The 16243-nt window shown below is 49.5% G+C and overlaps 1 protein-coding gene across 1 annotated transcript; it reads right to left on the bottom strand.

The window, feature by feature from the left end:
* Positions 1 to 4427: 4427 nt before the first annotated feature.
* On the bottom strand, positions 4428 to 16092 carry ILKAP (integrin-linked kinase-associated serine/threonine phosphatase; the record flags this gene model as incomplete). The annotated part of the gene is made up of 11 exons (XM_009584411.1): positions 4428 to 4726; positions 4943 to 5024; positions 6437 to 6556; positions 8324 to 8445; positions 9755 to 9842; positions 11734 to 11827; positions 12292 to 12398; positions 13386 to 13512; positions 14375 to 14497; positions 15573 to 15629; positions 16027 to 16092. Coding segments are annotated over 11 exons (1127 nt in total), but the record flags the coding sequence as incomplete, so codon positions are not given.
* Between the last annotated feature and the right edge of the window lie 151 nt (positions 16093 to 16243).

Genomic DNA, 16243 nt, shown 5'->3' with positions numbered 1-16243 from the left:
TACATTGTGAGTGCCCAGGCTGCCGCCCCTTCCTGCCCATGGGGGCACCTGCCCTGGTACTGGGGCACATTCTCTAACCCAAGCCTTTCCCCATCCCCAGCCGGAGAAGCAGGGGATGTTCCACCGAGGCTCGGGGCTGAACCTGACCAGCGGGCAGTACACAGCCCCTGTTGCGGGGTACTACATGTTCACCGCCACGCTGCACATCGGTGAGCCCTCAGGCATCCCCCACGGCCCCGCCGGGGAGGTCCAGGGTGGCTCTCACCCTCCCCTCTGTCCCAGTGCACAGAGAGCATCAGAGGAAGGGGCATCCATGCAGGAGGAATCGTCTGCGGGTGCTGATCTGCGTGCAGTCCCACTGCCAGCACAACAGGTAGGGCAGGGCAAAGCCGCGAGGGGAGAGGGACCCTGGGCCAGGGAGGGAGGAAGGAGTCCAAGTGTGCCCAGGGGAAAGAGGGACACGCTCTCCCCAGCACCACCCTCCCTCTTCTGCAGCAATTTGGAGACCGTGTCCCACCTGGAGAGTGATGACCTTTTCACCATCTCTGTCACCGGAGTCCTTTACCTGCAGGTTAGTGGTGCCAGCTCCGCTCAGGGCTGTGCTGGGCAGGAAGGTGCCTTCTGTGGCCCCAGCTCCAGGGCTGGGCATCGAGTCTGTTCCTCAGCCCAGCTCCAAGCCCAAGAGACACTCAGGGTTGAGGTCTGCTGGGACACTACAGCACATACCACGGCTGGGCTGCCCTGTTGGCCTCGATGTTCTCCTTTTCCCAGAAGGAAGGGGGTGAGCAGCCCCTCCAGCTCTCGGCTGCTGCGTGCAGGGGAGAGCTCTCTCCTTTGCTCTGCCAGGCTGTGCCCAGAGGTGTCCCAGCCCCGTTAAGCCCTCTCTCCCTCCAGGCTGGGCAGTATGCCTCTGTTTTCGTGGACAACGCTGCAGGCTCTCCCCTCACCGTTCAAAGCGGCTCTGATTTCAGCGCCATTCTGCTGGGGGTGTGAAAGGGAGCTGAACCTGTGCCAGAAGCAGCCAGACCCTTCCCTCTGCCAGCCACCGTCATGCCTCCCCTGCTCAGCACCAAGCCCAGGGAAGACCTTTCGCTGCAGCAGGAGCTGGCCTGATACTATTTGTGCTGCAGAACCATCTGAAGCTGGACAAAAGATCAGGGAAGAAAGGATAATAACAATAACAGTAATAATAATAAAGAAGCCTCACAAGGAGCTAAAGGAGTTCACTTATCTAAAGGCTAGCGCTGGAAGTTTATCGCGTAAAATGCTGCTGACAATGGTGGCGGGCAGCTGCTTTCTCTGTAGGGCTCAGCTCCCACCGTGTCAGGCGCTGGTGCCTGGGACCTCACACCTTCATTTTCGCCCTGCCCAGCTTCTCAGCAGCCCAAAACAGATTATTTGTATCGCTTTAGCTTCCCTGCAATGTATTAGCAGTAAATGTTTGCTGGCAGAAGCCAACGTCCTTCGCAGCTAATCTTCAAAGCAGAGCAATGTCCCGATAATGCCGCACATTCGATTAAAGCAAATTCCTGTCCTGTGGCTTTCCACACCAGGCATTTCCTGCCCATGGCACAGGGCGCAGGCCGTGGGCAGCGCAGATATGCTCCTTGCTTCAGCTCCGATAGCCATCTGAACTGAGGATGGGCGCAGGGCTACGTGCCCGAACGAGGGCTGTAGGAGAGGTACCCGGGCAGGCTGGGCGTGGGGCAAGGGAGTCACGTTTTATTTCTTAGTAGCACGTAGCACTGGGCAAGCTGTGCCAGCAACACCACGAGATAGCCTGAACTGCACCCAGCCCCACCTTCCCCGACAGATCCGTACACATAGGCGGGGCGAGGCAGCCTCCTCGCGCCGGACCTCACTCATGAGGGCTTTCCTGGCCCTGCCTGGCCTTCTCCACAGGTTGCATCTCCTCAAGGAGCCTGGTGAAGTAGCTGTTGCTGGGTGGGGGTGTTTGGACCCGGGGGGGCGGGCTCTGGCTGCACAGTTTTAATGCTGACGTCTTCTCCAAGGCAAAGAGAACTTGTCTCTGAAAGACGTGCTTTTCCCCCAGCTGAAGGGGTGGGCGGCAGCATCCTAGCAGAGATGAGGCCTCTGCGGCTCCTGCCCAGCTGAGGAGTTTGTCCCAGGCAGCACCTCCCTGTTACCATGCGTGACCGTGAGCTGAGGCAGTCTCACTCATCAGCCACCTTCCCTTCCTACCAAACACACCCGAGAAGATACAGGAGGACTTGCTCTTGGAGAGGGGGCTCACCAAGCTGGTAAGCTATCCTCTGCGAGCAAGATATAAAGAGCCCAGTGCACTTGAACACAAAATTGAAAAAGAGTTGATTAAATTGGAGATACTGCGAGGCTAATTTAGGTGTTGGGAGGGGGCTAGAAGCTCAGTCAGCCCCAAGGGAGGGAAGCTGCACGTACAGCACTTCTGCATGGGCCACCACGGGGTGGTGGTCCTGGAGCTCCCCACAGTAGCAGGATGCTGCTGAGCTATGAGGCAGGGAGAGTTTATTTTCAGGAAGCCTCTGGCAGATCCCACCCTACCAGGAAATACAAGCAAACAGTTTTTTGACTTCCACTAAAGCTGGGGTTGAGCCTGCCTTTCTAACTGGCTGGCTACTCACAACCATGGTGAAGCCGGCTCCACAGTGCTTCCTTTTCCCCTTTGCCCTGAAAAATGGACGATACAATCCATTTTATGGAAATCACTGTTAACTGTATCATAACACTGGGTATTATGTTCCTAGTTGGAGTTGTGCTTTCAGTACTATTTCTAAAGGGAAGGAAAGAAGAGTTGTAAGAGGAGGGAGGGGGAGAGAATACAGAGAAGGACAAGCTCCTCTCACCAGCTCTTGTGCTGGAATTAAAAGGGGCCTCCTGGAGGGAGCACCAGGGATACAGATGCTTGGCTCAGCTCTCACAGCACAGCACAGAGCTCTCCCCAGTGCAAGAGTTGTGAAAAGCCCAGAGGCAAGAAGGGAGAGTCAGCTGCCCTTCTGAGCTCTGCTGTCAGGGTTTCTTTTGCCACAGACTGAAGAAACTCCATGCTGTTCCGTCTTGGCTCTCCAAGTTCGGCTTTCAAGAGCAGAAGCAGTAGAGTGTGTTGCTAACATGGGCAATTCCCTCTCAGCTCATCCTGCAGTGCAACCTTACATCAGAGTATGCAGGAATGGCTGGGAGCAGAACAAGCTGGCAGAGACAAGTGCTGCCCAAAATACGTGCTGCAGGCCCGCTTCCTTCCTCAGTGCTCTGCAGGAGATGCGGAGAGTTAGCACGAGCTAGGCCGAGTTAGCCTGACTGTTAGCATAAGCCCATGAACTTTAACTGACTTCTGCTGTAGCAGAAATAGATGAAAGACAGTCAAGCCACCTGTCCCAAACAACAGGATAGCTTTTACATGCTCAAGGAAACAGATAGCCCAGGATCCGGGACCATCTCCAAAGCTCCAAGGAACATAAGGAGCAGAAAAGAGCCCGGGAAGTTTCACAACGCTGCGCAGGACTATGCACAAAACGGCAGGCGCCACCACACCAACCTGCCCAACCTCTCTCTGGGACTGCACCGTTTCTTTTGCAGAGCAAGGAGGTTGCACAAGAAACCACTGCACAGACCCACTGGCTCATCTCCCTCACTGCACTGTCTCACTCACAGGACGGGAAAGTTGCGTAACCTGGAATTTAAGTGCTTTGGTAGCCCAATCCATTTAGCTTTCACGCTGTCATTTGGTCTTAAGCCAAATTTTCTCTGGAGAACAGCACACTGACTCTCTGCAGCAACAGCTGGTAGAGGAACGGGGACGGGATGAGATACCAGACACTTAATAGCAACACGTACCTAAAACCCGAGATGCCTGCTCCTCAGATAGCACACAGACAAGCACAGAGCCTGTCCTTATCTCTGCTGCCTGGCAGGTCCATTTGGTGAAAACACTTTCCCAATAAATACCAGGAGCAAACTCCAGCCACTTTTGCCGTATCAACAACTAGGATAAAATCCCAAGCAGAGGGAAGGTACACTGCTGCTCTGCAAGCGGTGTTTGTACCACTCAGCCACACGCTGCCTCATAACCCAGCTTCAGAACCTTCCATTTCCTTCCCAGCACTAAGATGACAGCCCACACCACATCCAAAACCAGTGGCCTGGGGGACTGCAGAGTCCGTAGGGTACAGCCCAACTGGGAGCTCCCACCAAGTCCTACGAGCTCAGGACTCTCCCAGGGCCTCATACAAAGCTCAAAGAAACGAACAGCAGAACTGCACCATTTAGAACAGCTGGCAGAGTTCATGCCCACAGATGCCTGCTCTTGCTAGCACCTCTGCCAAACGGATTTATTTGGTTTGCCAAGACATTCACGGGGGGTTGACAGGACAAGAGATTTCTGCATAGGCTGATCTACTGTGGCAGCCACTTAGAAAACACTGCTAGCCAAGTGAGATAAAACTATTAGGAAAAAAAAACCAAAACTTTATTTACACTGAAGAGCATCCAGCAGGACCCTCCCTCCCCCAGCCACACATGCATGCACACCAACTTCTCCCTTCCCTTACATCCGCCGCAAGCTGGGGATCCTGCTGCTGCACCTCATTTCTCAGTGCTCTATCCGGACCACCATGACCGTGACATTGTCTGCCGACCCTCGCTGTACTGCCTTGTTGGCTAGTCTGTTACATGCAGCTTCATATCTAGCATCTGCTTCTAGCTTCCCTTCTCTTGTCTGGATGTTCTTATCCTGTGAGGATGAAGAAAGACAATACTGATTGCTCCCGGCAAAGCACGTAGGCGCAAGCACATGGTGATTTCCAAGCATGGGGAAGCAAAACAAATAAAGACAACCTCAGGTATAAGGGAGGACACCCTGGCAGAAGTACATTTCTGCAAGTCAGAGTCTTTCCATTCCATGCCCCCTGCACTGACAAAGCCAGCCCCCACGCTGCCTTCTCCTCACCTCCAGGCAGGACATAATGAAGTTCACAGCTTCTTCTGGTGTAAAGACTTTAAAGAGGCCATCACACGCTATCAGAATGAACCTGGAAATCAAGCAGAGACAGGTTCCAAGGCTGAATCTTTGGCTCCCCAGCTACAGCAAAATCCCTCCAAGCTATTTTATGAGTACTCACGCTCCAATCCAAAGGGAAGATGCCACAAAGCTCATCTGAAAATCCCTCGGAAGCACCAGAAGTCCTCTGGTGTGTCAGAACCTACCATTCATGGAGCTGAGGCAATTCAAAATACAGGCCAAAGAGCCAGGCAAACAATGTAAGACCTAGATCAGGACACCCTGGCAGTCCTACTGACACTGCACCGTTAGGCAAGACCATATACCTCGCCCTGCTGGAAAGCGTCATTATTTCTCTAGGAACTGCTTCTTTCCTTTGAGTCCTTTTCATTCACGTATTTTCCCTGTGAAGTAGCTAATGCAAGGAAATAGAGAGACACAGCCAGCTTAATACCTTACGTGCATCCCTTTAAAGCCTTCACACTTTCACACTCCTGAGGTATGTGATAACTTAATTTAAATAGAAGTATTGAAAAGAAAAGCAAGCAGCTTAACCCAGAAATAGAGGCATAACTGTGATCGGAAAACTCCGTCACAAGGTATTGCCACAGGTTGCAGAAGGTTGAGGGGATCCAAAGCCCCAGGCAAGGAGAGCTGCCTCCCAGCTCCCCACCAGAGGATGGGTGAGACAGCCTGCTGCGCACTCCCTGCCTGCACAAGGGATTGTATTAAACAGGAGCCCTAACCGGAGTGACCAGACAAGGAAAGCTACAACCATCCTGCAGAAGTGGCCAGCCTACCAGAGCAGCACGTGTCTCTGAAGACATTAGTTTCAGAGCCTGATGCTCAGAGTATCTTTAGAAATATTTTAGTGGATCACTTGACATGGGACACTAATCCCAGAAAAAGCAGCAGTACTGGGTTACATTCTCCCCTCAGAGAGCCTGCAGGGCCATACTGACGTGAAAACTCACAGCAATTTGGCATTGCCAATCACACGTTAGAAAAGTATCTCAAATCTTCAAATATCAGAGCCAGATGCAACGGTATTTGTGGCCACCATGGCCGCTAGAAACCACTCTTGGACAGGATAGGGATCCAAGAATTCAAGCCTTAACCAACTGCTTGAACACCGCTGTGTGAACTTATTCAGAGCATGAAGGAAGTCTAAGGCTCATATATGTTATCACTGCTGCAAGGCCGGTTTCTCCAACAGGAACCTTCACAGTATCTTGGCAGAGTGAGGCAGCAGCGTTATCCCACTATACTGATAAGGAACAGGAGCCAAGAGACATCAGCATTAAGAGCATTCTCTAATTCTGGGTGATGAGGCTGAAGTGCCTCGGCCCTAATAGCAGAGTATACGGGGTCGTGCAGCTTGTGCTACTTCTGCTGAGCCGAGCTAGGATGCAGCCAACCCCCTTGTGTGTGGGCACGCTTTACCTGTCGTTGTGCGTGAGTTGGCAGCGTTTGATATCTGGCACAGAGATAACACCACAGCGTTTGTACTGGCCATCCCCGATGGAGCGGGAAACCTCCAGCACTCCTAGGACTCTTCCGTCCCTGCACAAGGAAAGAAAACATGGAGAGCCCTCCCCACACATGCACATCTCACTGCACTGCCTGATGGGGACACTCTTCATGGTGCGTTCAGCTGCCTTGTACAAATCCTGACCCACTTCCCCAGCAAGTTCAAATCTTCCCTTCAAAGCCTCCTTCCCTTTCTGCATGTTTGTGTGAAGCTTTGGGAAACAAGTGGAGAGGGGGAGGAATAAATGAAGTTCGGAGAATTCAAGGCTGTTTTCTGTCTCCCTGCCCCAACTCAAGTCCTGTTTAGCCTAGCAAGCCAGGGAATTAAGAGTTATATGCTGAGCTGAACTCCCAGAGGCGGAGGTTTGAATTCACAGATTATTCTTTGGCAAGGTATCTCGCAAACTGCATTTCAATAGAAGCACAGAGTGGCAGCAGGCAAGACCAGGTCTGAGCCAGCAGCCCCTCCTGTACTCTGCCTATCAGGACACCAACCCCTACAAACTGCCTCAGCTGGGGGCAGTTCCAAGGAGCAAGAACCATGCCACTTTCTCCTGATCCCTTGGTCTTCACTAACCACTGATTGCAGCAACCAGTTCTGTGAAACCCAATTTACAATCCTCCCTAGGAAGCAGTTTTGTTTGCTAAACTTTTCTAATTAACTGAGTGCTGCCCCAACAGAAGCAGGTTCCCACACTCCACCTTTCCAACAATCGAGCATCTTCTCCCCCAAAAGGCTCTTCTGTGCTCTCTGAAAGGACACAAGCTCATTCATCTCGTAGTCCAACCAGCTTGAGATAAAAGCAAGAAGCGAGGCACGTCACAGAGAAGGTATCTGATACTCACACACTTTGCAACTTATCTCTTGGGTCCAAAATATTGAACTACAAGCAATGGGAGAGGCTCCCAGGCAGCTGGGGAGATGTTCCCCCAGTTCTGAAAAGAGCTAACAGACACTGACCCATCTCTTTCCTGTCTGCAAAGATAGATCAGTGCTAAGCATAAGAAGCAGCATGTGCTCTCCAGAGATAAGGGGAACAAGGCCCTCTAGACGTGGCAGCGTGACAGAACTGAGCCCACCCCTCCCCACCCCAGGGGGCATTCTGCCTCCGCAGGTACTAAAGAGTCCTCTCTTGTGAGAATGACATTAAATCAAGAGACAGCCTTCAAAGAAGGGAGAGAACCTAGCCAGGGAAATCAGACACAGCTGCCCAAACAGCCATGCACACCTACATGCACAGGAACATTAAGATAATTCCGCTCTGCCTCCAGAAACCTCCCTCCTACTGCAGACCACTTCAGTGCATCAGCTAACCCCCAGGAGAACAATACTGCTGACATTGAGGGCTTCTCGAGCCCTCTCAAACCACCCCCCCCCCTTACAGGACAAGGTGGGAGAGGTGATGCTGCAAGCAAGAAAGAAGCAAGTTCTGTTCAATGCCACAGTGTGCAGCAAGCAATAACTTCTTAAACAGTCAAGTCCAGCTCTGTAGGTCCAACTCTGCAGGTCAAGCTTAAGCACGTCCATGCTTGTATCGCACTGCCAGGCTTTCATGTGGGTTCCTGCCTTTGCAGCACAGCACCCCGCCGCCATCGTAAGCCCCTGGGAAATCAGCCCCCATCAACCAACTCAAGTCACTGAATCCTCAGACATCTCAGGCACCGCTGTGCCTCCCACAGATTCTCTCCAAGTTCTCACTAGCATGAGTGCTGGGCTCAGGAAACTACAGAATCCCAGTGCTCAGGCCCAAAGTTGGGCCAGGGTTTAGATTTGCTCGCTCACACCCTTTAGGCACTTACCTGACATTTCCCCCAGCTTTCTGTATCCGCATACGCTCCTCATATTGGGTGGGGTTGTGCTCTTTACTGAGGCTTAAGGCTGCATGTTTCTGACTCTCTTCATTATAACGACACAGAATCGCCTGTGCTGACAAAAGACCCTCGTGAGTAAACAGTAACAAAACTGCAGCAAGAAGAACTTCTTGAGAGGGCGCTGCAAGTTGTAGTGAATGGGGCTACATCTGGCTGGCGACCGGTCACCAGTGGTGTTCCTCAGGGCTCAGTCCTAGGGCCAGTGCTGTTCAATATTTTTGCCAGTGATCTGGATGCAGGAGTTGAATGCACAATTAGCAAGTTTGCTGACGATACCAAACTGGGAGGTGCTGTTGACTCTCTGGAGGGACAAGAGGCCTTGCAGAGGGATCTACCTCAAGTGGAGCATTGGGCAATCATCAACGGCATGAAATTTAACAAGTCCAAGTGCCAGATTCCGCGCCTGGGACGGAGTAATGCCAGGCACAGGTATAAATTGGGAGAGGAGTGGCTGGAGAGCGGCCCTGCAGACTCCCCTTTCGTCTTTTGTCTTTTGACAGTGAAATACTTTGCTGATATACAATTCCTTTCATATTCATATTTTACTTTTCCAAAGAATACTGTAATATATCTTCAGGAAGAGCAGCATACCAAACAGAGAAAAAAAGATTCGCCCATCCCCATCCTTCATGCCAAGTCTGTGGGAAAGAAAGGGGACATTTTGTCTTCCTCTGGCATATGTCTAATGACACATATTATGTTATATATTAGAACTGCTACAGTTATTTACAGTCTCTTGGATCTTATATCTTGCTTGCGGGTCTGATTGGTCACCAAATTTGGATCATTGCTCCCTACAGCTTCCTGAGGAGGGGAGGTGGAGAGGGAGGTGCTGAGCTCTTCTCCCTGGGATCCAGTGATAGAATACATGGGAATGGTTCAAAGCTGCGCCAGGGGAGGTTCAGACTGGACGTTAGGAAGCATTCCTTTATCAAGAGGGTGGTTAAACACTGCAACAGGCTTCCTAGAGAGGTGGTCGCTGCCCCAAGCCTGTCAGTGTTTAAGAGGCCTTTGGACAATGCCCTTAATAATATGCTTTAACTTTCGGTCAGCCCTGAATTGGTCAGGCAGTTGGACTAGCTGATCATTGTAGGTCCCTTCCAACTGAAATATTCTATTGTATTCTAGATACTGTGAGATATTTAGCACCATCACGAGAGAGCTACCATATACAGTTGTTTTACGCTATGGGAGACAACACAGAACTACCCTGCACCCACCCAAAACAAGACGCTTTGTAGGAACAGTTGGGGAGCTCACGGCAACTGGGACATCCCACACAAACACCTCGCCTTTCAGGGCGAATAAAGCTCTCGGAAGAATCAAGACGCCAGCAGTGGGCTTCTCCATTCCACTTACCCGGCTGTCCCCAAGATTGGCTATGTAGAGAATATTGTCAACAGCTAGGACACAAGTAGCTGTGGAGCCATCCTTCCATGCTGGCTTCCTGAAGGGAACAAAATGAGATAACTAAGGGGGGAAAACAATGTTTAAGTTAGTCACAGAGTGCTTCTGGGGACTCAAGGAAGTGTCATGTGCCAACACGCACCAGTCAGCTAGCCCAAGCCCCCAGCAGCTGCCTGCAAGCAGCTAGGGAAACTGTTGGGGGTAAGTAGTGAGCTGGACAAGGACAGAGGAGCTGCACAGAGTACTGCCTTCTAAATGCATGGCCAATGCCCAACTGGTTCAAATACTGCCAGCCACGCTCCCCACACCAACCCTTCCTCACACTTAGCTCCCAGGAAAGCTCATCTGTGGCTGGAACAGGCTCAGCCCTGATGACTGCCCAGAAGCTATAGCATTGTGAGCAAACAAGCACCCCAAACTCCTCCTCAGGAGGCTCCTTTTTTGCAGCAAAAGGAAGGCACAGTCAGGACTGCAGCAGAGTTGCCTTCCTTTTCACTTTCATTTCCCTTCCTTTTTCAACAGTACCCCTGCCCACCCACCTCAGTCCTCACCATCCCACCTTAGCAGCAACACCACTAATGAGTTCAGTCACTCTCCTGATATTTCACTTGCTGTAGTTAAGCTTGTATCTCTAGAGCTCTAAGTAAAACAAGAACGATTTCTTAGATTAGAGCTGCCAGACTAGTCCTCCCCACAATGAAGCTCGGCTATGATGCTACTTTTTACTGAAACTAGCTTTGAGAGACTGATTTCTAGACATATTTCATCCCGTTTTCCCTAACTTTGAAGGTGCAGCTGAATGAAGATGATTCATTTCATCATCAATACAGCTATCGCTAGCGATCCTTCGTAGCGTCTTTGTCATAAGTCACGTTTCTGACCAAATGGAGACTGGTTTGAGAATGTGACAGACTCAAGGAAGCTTTTTCTTTTTGCCTGGTCAAACTTGTTGATCTAATTAGGCTTAAGAGACTGAGCCAGTTTGGAATTCACTTAAAATTGAAAATTTGCAGGGAATCTCAGAATCAGATGCATCAACAGTCTCTCCATCTGTGTTAAGAGGTGTCACTATGAAATAAAAAAAAAAAAAACCCAAACGTGTAAAGGACTGGTAACAAAGTGACTGTATTTTAAATGCAATCTACATCTTCCCTAGTCCACACAATTGGTGTGTCAGTTCAGCAGAGACTGGGAGAAGGTAAGGGTGCTTGCACTCAAAAACCAGCTGGGAGGCAGGCTGGCATTTATCCCACAGAAAGTAGCTGCTGTGCTTTTCAGCTTTGTTTTAAAAGAATCTGTTAGAAACAAGCTTAAGATGAGGGACATTCTTCAACAACATCCCTGTTTTCAAAAGAGGTGAAGAAAGGAAGATTTAAACTTACACTGGGAGAGTTAAGTCTTTCAACACAGGGCACTAAAAACAACCTCAGAGATGTGCTCCAGCCTGGCAAGCACATACTCACCAACAAGAATGCACTCTAAAGAAAGCTGCTCACAGCAGCCTGCAAAGTACTGCTCTACAGATACCCTCCTGCCACACACTGATGCTGTCAACACAGAGATCCCACCTCAGGCAGTATGGGGTAAGTCATTCCAGCAACATGGTAAAACTTTAAAAAGGCAGCAAACAAGATGCCCTGGTAAGGACAGAGGTGTATTCTTGGTCATGTTTTGATTCCCTCCTTTACCACGAATGTGTATTTTAGTCTAAGGGGTCCTACAGACCGCTTACCACAGAGTAAGACCAGAACATGCTGTGATCTAGCTCTAGCAGGCACTCAGCTGGCGGAGTTACAACCTGGCACAGCTAAGCTGTATGGGGTTTCGCCAAAGCATAGACACGACTCAAGGTTTCCTCTGCCCTGCACAGAACTAAGGCCTGTGAGATGCAAGCTAAGAAATACAAGCCCATGGGAAACATTTACACTTACTGGCTGGATGCCTGCTTTAGAAACTCTTCATCTGTGTGTTTGAAGGTGTCCAAAAGGCATCTCTTCACAGTTTTCTCCACGCTGACTACCTCACCTGTCAGACATGGAAAACAGCAACTAAGCTCCAGTTAAAATGTATCTGACCTATCCCAGTCCCTCCCTTCGCTCTTCCAACATTCAGTCAGGCAGCGTGTCTCTCAGACCCTGTGCAGAGCAGCTAGGGCACATCCTAGGCTCACGCTACCAAAAATAGGCATGGTAGCATGTATGGAGAATTTATGACATACCCCTCTCCCCCACGGGCGTATTTTCATGCTTGAAATGGCACTGCCAAATCTGGCAACAGCACACCTCACGCTTGCTTAGTGGTTCACAACTGGCTATTTGTATTCTTGTGCCAAAAAGGCTTCCAGCCCTTTTCCCTAGGAGACAGCGCTGGGAATAAGGGATGGGAACTGTAGAACTACGCCCAAACAAATCAGTTTCCCTAGCCACTGCCATAATGTCAAGGCAGAAAAAGTGATGGTTGTCCTACAGCCATTATTCCATTCGTCTCACCTTTAGGAAATTTCTTAATCAGATTTTGGTGCAGATTCTGTGCTGCAAATTTTGAGGCTCGGACTCCCCCGTGGCCATCAAAAACAGCGAAGTACGAGACACGTGTGCTGTGAGGGAACAAAGAGTAGCAGAAAGCGCCTAAGAAAGGCCGTTAGCCAGAGGGTGGGATCGAGTACATTTGTCTCCATAACACCCTGCCCTGTGTTGGCCAGAATAAATACTGCACTCCAAGGCACAAACAAAGGTAGCAAGTCTCTAAGCTCACACATTCAAGCATTTACACAGTTTACGTGTGCAAGCACTGAGCTAAGAACTTTCTTGTGATTTTCCACCCCTCAAGAAAATGAAGGGCAGAAGAGAGTTTATAGACCACAACTTGGCATAAAAGCAGCTAAACATTTCACCTCAAGGGCACTGCAACTCCTCAGTTAGACATCAGTCTAACCAATCCTACAGTTCTTTCCATGCCTAAACTTGTTGAAACTATGCTACAGACAAGAAACTCAAATCCCTCAGCACACAAAGCTCTCAGGACAATATTAGTTCAGAAACTAAATCCAGTTATCAGGATGATGCTCAAGAGCATTCCTTTAAATATACATATTCCCCCTACACACACTTGTATGTGTTAATTTGCTAAGAGATTTAAATTTTTCAAATGAGAGAGTTCCGACATCTGTTTTCTTCAAGTGTTCTCCATTGCCACAGTTAGGGTTTTACACACCGTAAAATCCTCAAGACAAGGCCTGATTACTTATAATTAAACTGAGGGTCTCTAAACATCCCCACTTACGTTTGGGTAACAGAGGCTCAACATCCAGAGTTATCGGGCCCTCGCAATCCTTGTGAAGTCAGGGACCAAATCCACCAAGCAACAAAGGGAGGTATTTGTATGTAAAACAATCCTGTGATTTGCCCAGGAACATAACTAATGATTCAACCTAAGTCTTCCAATAACAAGCCCAAACCACACACCATGACACAGATGTAGTCAAGAGCATCAGCCGCTCAAACCAAAAAGGATCATATCATGGGTTTAGCTGAAGCAAGCTGGAGCTCCTTCACCCCTGTGATGGCAGTTGGGGCCCACTTACATTTGGGAGGGCAGAGGCTGGCATTCCTCGGTGATATCGTTTAAGATGACATGTGCATCCTGCATGTCTTCTCTTTCACCTTTCCTCTCTGCCACATAACCCTTCAATCCAAGAATGCCCACTGACCCTAAATGGGAACAAAGCAGACACACGCACACAAATCAAACTCCTCCATCTCCTCAGCTCAGACTAAAAACCAGTAAATCAGTGACCACTTTTCAGCTTTCAGAACCCTATCCTGGCACTGCAGCGAAGTACAGCCCTCGTCCTGCAAAAAAACATCTGGCATCTTCTGCTGAACAGGATATATTTATTTTGTAACATGGGTTTTTAAGTGCCCCCAAGGTCAGCAGCTATAAAAGCCACTTGCCCCCATTTTGACAGGCAGCTGTAGCCAAGCAGGACTGCTGGGCATTGGACAGGGCTCTTACCAAAAAGGGGCAGGGGGGCAAGTGAAGCGTGTGGCACTGAACCTGCAGATTAAACAAAGCACAGCTTTAAAGAGGCCGCTACAGACAGGAAATCAGGGTCTGCTGTACCCCTGAACACATCTTATTCCCAAAGCTGCAACATAACAAGTGGGCACCTGCACTGAAATCAAATGCCCTATATGTAACAGCAAGTCTTAGCAGCCACCCAGTGGAGAGATTTGTGGATGCGGCAAAAGAAACTGGTGTGGCTCTAGCCTTCCGGAGGTTTCACAACCAATCCCCTTCCTGGCAGCACAGGAACCTATCCTGCAAACGCCGAGGTGCCTGCTCCTCAGCTTGTGCCACTTCAGCAGGGCCTGTAAGAAAGCCCAGGTGAGGGAGGCAGAGAGTGCCAGGGAGCTCAAGGGGCTTCCACAGACCACCGCAGCAGTTTGTTCCCTACGAGAGGCTGAAAATGCAAGCAGACTGAAGAACCAAAGCTTAGCTTTGGTCTGGACTTACTCAGCCCAACATCAAAAGTACAAATCGAGTACATTTGTTTTCAAACTGTCTGAAAACCTTTACAAACTTTCTTTTCCACAAGTTCTTCCCTGCCATTCTTCTCTTCCTCCTCCAAGGACTTTCTCTTCTCCCCTTTCCCGTGGCTCCCTGCTGATAAGACCTGCTCAGAAGCACCGGAGGCTGAAAGAAAGGAAAAATGCAGGTGGCTGAAGTCTTCCAGCTCTGTTTTACTTGCATAAATTCAGCAGCAAGTCCTTTTATACCGAAGCACTCTCAGGAGCGCAGGCTCGTACACTCACACAGTATTAAGTGATCAGTTATTACTGAACCAGACACACTAACTGATCACAAATGTGCATATACAACTTCACTCAGCATGTACAACTAGCAGCACACATCGCTGTCTAACCCAGCGAGCACCAATTTGATCGCTTTACGTTGTGTGACCCTATCTCAGGCACAGTACAGCTGCGTTTGGATGGCAGGCTGTTGATTTTTTGCACTAACCCGCAGTTTGTTTCTTAGCTACCAGCCTTTTTTGCAGTTAACTGCTCAGGAAGTTAACGTTTCAGGTTAGAACACTCCTAATTTTTTAAATTATTATTAGTGTCTAAAAACTGTGCCCACAACAATGCAAAGAAGTGTATTTTATTACTCTGAACATGCATATTTGTTAGGGGTTTCAGAAGACAGGTTACAAATTTAAGTTAGCAAGCAAAATATGATTCCCGTGACATCAGAACCCTAGGCTTTTCCTTCTGGAGATTTATTCTCGTATGGTATAGTATATCTCACCTCCTCCCATGTGCTAACACCTGCGTGCATGCAGAAAGCCTTGCCAGACCACCAGTCTGGTTTTGAAGACATTTACCGCTAGGAACAAGAAGGCAGTCTGTGCCCACAGCAGAAAAGCAACAGAAGCCAGGGCAGTGGCAGCACCAGGCCAGTTCTGCCTTCGCTCTTAGCAAGCACACGTGCACTTTCACTCCCAAAGCAGGGAGCTTTCAGGCACAGATGACGGGGGTCCCCAAAAGACATCTGAGGGATGTACTTCTGGGAACAGACCTCCGTTTACTTTTAAAGAGTCAGAATCCCTATTTAAACAATCGGGACACAAACAGATCGCCACAACCAGTGTCAGCCAACGTGGACACCAGGTTAACTTGCCGTGCGTCCAACACAACAGGCTACATCAGTGGGTTTTCCTGAGAAGGGCAGGTCAGCAGAGGCTTGGTGAGCGGATGCAGCTCCTTACCTGTGTCACCGCTGCTGGCCGGCGGAAGATCATCGAAGAGTAAAGAGCCTCCTTTTCCTGCAGCAGAAGAGAAAGGCAAGAAGAACTAAGTACCTTTGTCCCTTTGAAGGAATAATGCTCTGTGTACGCCTCTCCTGAGGTGTGGGAATTATAAAACACCAGTTTATCAAAGCGAGCCAAATTTCAACTTCTGTTACTGGATGGTGAGGGCAAAATCAGGCCTTACATTTGTTTCAGGGGATATTTATATAGAATGTATGTGAAACATTTATAACATTCTGGTTATCCAAAAAAAACCACAAAAAGAGGAAAGCAGCTGCTCTGCACCGATGCTGATAACCTGACTGTCTTTATCCTGTCTAACAAAGCAAAGGGTTTACACAAGTTTCATCTCGAGATGCTGATGCAGAAAACACTGGAAGCCAAACTAATGGCAGGAGTGGAGCACTCATACCTGAGTCAGCACTGCTGGCTGGTGGGAGATCGTCAAAGAGCAGAGGCCCTTTCGGGGCTTCCTTCCCTGTAAGACACCAGGGCACAGTCAGGACCTGTTGCAGGCACTCAGGGGTTGGTTTCTGGAAGGACTGCCCCCCAGGCAAGCACAGGCGGAGTAACCAAGAAGAGCCTTGAAGAGCCTTGGCTACTTTTCTTCCATCTTTAATTTAGGCAGC

The sequence above is a fragment of the Fulmarus glacialis genome, unplaced genomic scaffold, assembly GCF_000690835.1.
Source record: "Fulmarus glacialis isolate BGI_N327 unplaced genomic scaffold, ASM69083v1 scaffold44378, whole genome shotgun sequence".
Taxonomy (NCBI): domain Eukaryota; kingdom Metazoa; phylum Chordata; class Aves; order Procellariiformes; family Procellariidae; genus Fulmarus; species Fulmarus glacialis.
Note: the sequence above shows the minus strand (reverse complement) of the source record. Positions and strands in the feature narration are given on the sequence as shown.